At 66.8% G+C, this 5,246-nt stretch overlaps 2 protein-coding genes across 2 annotated transcripts in view; one reads left to right on the plus strand and one right to left on the minus strand.

The window, feature by feature from the left end:
• Positions 1-1,392: 1,392 nt before the first annotated feature.
• CHLNCDRAFT_29752 (hypothetical protein) lies at positions 1,393-3,430 on the minus strand. The gene is made up of 8 exons (XM_005850786.1): positions 3,348-3,430; positions 3,052-3,158; positions 2,876-2,940; positions 2,545-2,689; positions 2,339-2,437; positions 2,127-2,216; positions 1,877-1,978; positions 1,393-1,697 (listed from the first exon to the last, which is right to left on the minus strand). The coding sequence occupies exons 1-8, from the start codon at positions 3,424-3,426 to the stop codon at positions 1,587-1,589; spliced, it is 798 nt and encodes a 265-aa protein (XP_005850848.1). The 5' UTR covers positions 3,427-3,430; the 3' UTR covers positions 1,393-1,586.
• Positions 3,431-3,975: 545 nt separating this feature from the next.
• The window catches only part of CHLNCDRAFT_140447 (hypothetical protein), a gene marked incomplete at both ends in the record, with an annotated part of 2,397 nt that continues 1,126 nt past the window's right edge, over positions 3,976-5,246 (plus strand). The window contains 6 exons of the mRNA XM_005850495.1: positions 3,976-4,095; positions 4,218-4,314; positions 4,418-4,489; positions 4,644-4,692; positions 4,836-4,908; positions 4,991-5,107. Of these exons, the coding sequence (XP_005850557.1) occupies positions 3,976-4,095; positions 4,218-4,314; positions 4,418-4,489; positions 4,644-4,692; positions 4,836-4,908; positions 4,991-5,107 (528 nt within the window). The remainder of the gene's footprint in view (positions 4,096-4,217; positions 4,315-4,417; positions 4,490-4,643; positions 4,693-4,835; positions 4,909-4,990; positions 5,108-5,246) is intronic.

The raw sequence follows: 5,246 nt of genomic DNA on the forward strand, positions 1-5,246 counted from the left end.
GGCCGCCAGGCAAGAGGTCAGCCCCCAGCCACGGCCCACGTCCGCAACGCGCCCGCCCTTGCTTGCCGCGCCTGGTCCTTGTCTGGCGGGCTCCCTGCGGCCGTGGGCCGTGGCTGGGGGCTGACCTCTTGCCTGGCGGCCCCTCCCCACCCAACAGGACAACGGCACCGAGCACCCGCACCGCGTGTGCATCAGCTCTCGCGCCGACGTGACCCCGGCAGTCACGGCGGCCGTCCAGGAGCGAGTGGCGGCGGCGGGCCTGCAGGTGGGCTGGGGGGGCGGGCAGCCAGGCATGGTGCGCGGCCGCAACTGCGCAGGGCAGCAGCCAGGCTGCCGTCCACTTGCGCCTGCCTGGCGCCCGCCTGCCTTCCGCCTGCCCTCCCAACGCCCTGCGCGCCCCGCCTCCCCGCAGGTCAAGGTGATTGTGAGCGGTACCGGCGACTGGCGGTACGTCGACGTCACCTCTGCCCGCGCCGGCAAGCTGGCGGCGCTCGAGTATGTGCGCCAGCTGTACGGCGTGCACCGCAACCGCTGCGTGGCGGCAGGCGACTCGGGCAACGACACGCTCATGCTGGGGGGCCGCAACCTGGCCATCGGTGGGTGCCTGGTGGCGCGGCGGCTGGGAGGTGTTTGCCTACGAGCAGTGGGTGGCTGGCAGCGCCGCAGGCGGCGCGAGCAGGCAGGAGGGGTGCGGCCTGGCCGTTGCCGGGCAGCACCGCCTGCACCTGGCCTGCTGCCGAGCGCTCACCCTCATCATCCCGCCTGCCTGCCCGCCCGCCTGCTTGCCCGCAGTGGTGGGCAATGCGCAGCCCGAGCTGGTGCAGTGGGTGCTGGAGCAGCCGCAGGAGGAGCGGCTGGTAGTGACGGATGCGCCCATGGCGCGAGGCATCCTGGAGGGCCTGGCCCGCCACGGCCTGTACTGAGGCGTGCAGGAGGCAGGGCATGGACCCGCCCCCCACCCCACCGCCTGCTGCCGCCCCGCATGTGTCTGTCCCAGTCTGTCCCAGTCTGTCCCCTGTAGCTGCCAGCAAGATGAGCGTCCCGGCGTCTGTTCCCGCATCCCGCCATTTGTACCAAGGCCCCCGAGCGCTGTGGGGCACGCTGCGCCCCAGCCACCAAGCACATTCCCTTCTTTTCCTCCCGCCAAACTCGCCTTCGGGCCTTCCGTTCGAAGCTATATCTTGAACGCACCGTCTGTACCAGCCTCGCACTGCTTTTGTTGGCGCCCCCTTCTGTGCACTGCGGCGTCGCACTGGTGACTTTCTTCCCCCCCATATTCGAGTGTTTAATTCCAGCCTGACGCGCATCCCATCTCATCTGCCCCCTGTTGTTGACGACCTTCCGCTAGAGCACTCCCCGCACTGTCCCGCCCTGCCCTGCGGCTAGCGTCCTCTGTCCGCCTTGTAACAACTTGCGTTCGCACGGCACTGTGGGGCGGGCGATGACACGCAGGCAGCGCAGGCTGAAGCTGACCCCTCAACAGTGGTGGGGCTGGTCCACCTGGCTGAGGCTGGGCATCATGCATCATGACATGCAGCAGCTGTCCCTGCCTGCAGCCGCTGCACACAATCCGCAGCTGCCCGCCGTCACTTGGCCTTCAGGTTCTCCTCGAAGAAGGCCAGCACCCGCTCCCAGGCCAGGGCCTGCGCCTCGCTGGGCGGCTCCGGGAACCCCATGTACGCCCGCTTGGCCACGCCCTGCGGGAGGCAGGGCGGGGGGGGCACGCAGGCGGGGGGCGGGTGGACGCCTCGCAGGCACATGGCGTGGATGATGACTGGAATTGGGCAAATTTTGGGGGCGGCAAGGATGAAGACCGGGTGTAGCACATCAGCAATCGCGCACGGCGGCGGCGCCTCGCCGCCTGCTGCCCACTCGCCTCGTCTCCGCGGTTCAGGAAGCCGTGCCCCGCCTGGGCATACATGAACAGCGCGGCGGCGCCGCCCGCCGCGTTCACCTTGTCGGCAAACGCCTTGGCGGTCTGGAGGGCCACAAGGAGGGCAGCGGGGCATGCGCAGCGTCAATGGCGTGGCGTCCCCCGTGCACCGCCATCATGCCAGCTCACCTACTTAAAACCAGGCTCCCTAGAAACTACTTAACCAAACTCTACTTAACCAAATCCTACTTGCCTCTTGGTCGGAGAAGCCCTTGAAGTCGTCCAGCTCCCCAAAGTGCATCTGCACCGGCACCTTGACGTTTTCCGGCTGGCACAGCTCCGGCTGCAGCGCAACGCCAGCGGGCCGGGTAGTGAGTGGGCTGCGCGCGGGCAGGCATGGGAGAGCGGCGGCCATGCCGTACTCTGCACAGCCTGGGGGAGCCAGGTGCCGGGCTGCAGCCTCACCGAGGGCGTGCCGTAGCAGGGTGCCGTGCAGTCGACGCCCGCGTGCTGGGCTGCGGCCAGGGCCAGCGCGCCGCCCATGCAGAAGCCAATGCAGCCAACCTGCGGCAGATAGGACTGGTAAGCAGCAGGAAGGCAGGCAAGCAAGTAGGCAGGCAAGCAAGGAAACGATGCCTGGCCCACATGAATGGCCGGCGCCGGCGCCTCGCCTTGCTGGCTCCATCGTCCCGCAGATACTGCACCGCCGCCTTCATCTCCTCCACCGCCGTCGCCCAGTCCAGGCTGTTCATCAGGTGGCTGGCCTCCTCCTTGTCCACCCCCACCTTGCCCTTGTAGAGGTCGGGGATCAGGCACCTGCGCATCACCCGCCATCGCCACACAGCACCACCGGGGGTGTGCGTGCGTTTTTGTTGTTGTTTTATTGTTGTTTTTGACCGGCGGAGGTTTAGGCCCAGAGCTGTCATGGCGAGAGAGGCAGCAGCTCAGAGTGGGGAAGCACTGCCGCTGCTGCAGCTTGGCTGCCAGGTTGCGCCGCCTCACCGATAGCCATGCTGACTGATGTTGATGGCGTGGTCAACAACCGTCGGCACCACACCCCACCATTCGTGCACCAAGCAGAGCGGGGGCAGGAGGGGAGGGGGGCGGGGACATCAGCACAACAGAAAGCAAGGGAGCAAGGACAGAGCAGGGGTCGGGGCCGCAAATGCACAACATATCTGGAGGACCACCACGGCAGGGTCCTTGACGCTGCCGCAAACGTAGCCGGGGATGCCTTTGCCAAAGGTGATCTTCTCCATGCCTGTTATGGTGGCCATGGCCCTCACTGTGTGCAAGCATACAGGGAGCAGGCAAGGGGCATTCGTGGGCCGAGTAAAGAGAGGCGCATCCGGTGGCGCAGGCGGTGCAGGCGGCAGGCGGCGGCGCACAGAGCAAAGCAAAGGGCCGCCCGATCGGCGTTTATCTTTCGCTCAGACAGCCTGAAGGGCATCCAGCGAATCACTGCCGCACAAACCCGGTGCAGATGTCCTGAATGTCCTGAACCCTCTTGCCAGCCCGGGAGTGTGAATCACCCTCCTGAGTCCGGGCAGCATGGAGATGAAGCCAACCTGCCGATTGGGTAGGTGTGGACGTGTTTCTTCTCCACTGCAACGGCCAGGTCATCATTCTTCAAGCTGGCACAAACGCCGAAATTGTGTCATCTTAACGTTCACCCACAGGAGATCCAGACGTGTTGTCGAGCAGCCATCGAGCAGGTAGGGTGGCAGCGATTTGGCAGAGCTGTCCCGCCCGGGAGGGCCAGGGGCTTCCCCGTTTCTGAACAACCGGGCATTCATGGCTGGTCAGCACTGGTAGAGGGGCCTGAACTGGTGGAGGGGTACCTCTTACAGCCCGCCATTTTCCGTGACTGCGTCATGCATGGGCGCGGTTCCGTGCAGCTATCGGGGGTTTGCCGCAGTATGGGGTTCGGGACGCTGTGGCATGCGATGCGCTGCTATCACCTCACGACGCTGTAGCGGCGGGTGCTGCGGCGGCACAGGAGGGCGCCGTCTTGTGGAAGACGCCAGTCACCACGTTGCTGCCTCCCTGTGCTGCAGGACCGCTGACCATCGCCTGTACACCCGCCCCGCCCGCCGGTCAGCATGCCGCGCGCCGCGGTACGGGAGGAGACGGTCAAGCTGGAGGCGGATGTGGCGGCGCCCACCGAGGCGCACCTCGACGATGAGGCGCGCCTGAGGCAGCTGGGCTACAAGCAGGAGCTGGTGAGGAGCTGTGCATGGGTGTATCATTGCGCGTGGCAAGGGTGTTGACATCAGCTCCGTTCGTCGCGGGGGCATGCGCCACCCACGCGCTCACGCGTCGCCCCCGCCTCTGCCCGGTGCAGCGGCGGGAGCTCAACCTGCTGCGCAACTTTGCGGTGTCGTTCGGGCTGCTCTCCATGTTGACTGGACTGGGCGGGTTCTACTACATCGGATTCACCTGTGAGTGGCCTGCGGGCGGCTCCGCTCACGCCTGCCTGCCTGCCTGCCTGCCTCCCCCACCCACACGCATCCCCCGAGCACGGCCGTGCGCTCGCGCTTGCAGATGGCGGCCCTGTGGTGGTGATCTGGGGCTGGATCCTCATCGTGACGATGACGCTGACCATCGCCCTCAGCAGTGCGCACCGGGCTGTGCACGCCCGCCTTTGCATGCCTGCCGCGTGCAGCAGCTGCATGCAGCATGGCAGCTATCCCCGTGCACCCGGCCGGCCTGCGTCAGGTCCGGGCATGATGCCTAGCGTCACCTTATCGTGCGCCCGCCCTGCCTGCAGTGGCCGAGATCTGCTCTACCCTTCCCTCCACCGGCGGCGTGTACTACTGGTGCGGGCGCTGGCCAGCCGCTTGCCTGCCTCTGAGGCGCTGCTGATGCGGGGCTGCTTGCGAGGGCTCTGTCATCGGCCGTGCATCGCATGCTGCTCGGCACCGCCGTGCCCCACCCGCCCCGCTCCTCCACACCCTGGCAGGGCGGGTGTCCTGGGCGGCAAGCAGGGCCCTCTGTGGTCGTGGATGAATGGGTGGTTCAACCTGCTGGGCCAGGTGCGCCCGCGCGCTGCTGGATTGCGCGGCAAAGGAGGGCGGGAGGGGGCTCAGCCGCCATGTCTTGCTGGTGCTGGCGCAGGTGGGCATCACGGCGGGCGTGGAGTGGACCGTGGTCAACTACCTCACCCAGCTCATCAACATCTTCCGCGGCCCCGAGGAGGAGCCCTTTTCCTTCACAAAAGTCCAGTTCTGGCTCGTGTACTCGGGTGCGCACTGGCCGCCAGCCGCGCTTCCCCTCCCAAGCCCAATACAACATGCTACCCAGCATGGCGGGCACGCACGTCACACACACACACACACACACACACACACACCGTCTCTCTCACACACGCACG

This window comes from Chlorella variabilis (assembly GCF_000147415.1).
Source record: "Chlorella variabilis unplaced genomic scaffold CHLNCscaffold_3, whole genome shotgun sequence".
Taxonomy (NCBI): domain Eukaryota; kingdom Viridiplantae; phylum Chlorophyta; class Trebouxiophyceae; order Chlorellales; family Chlorellaceae; genus Chlorella; species Chlorella variabilis.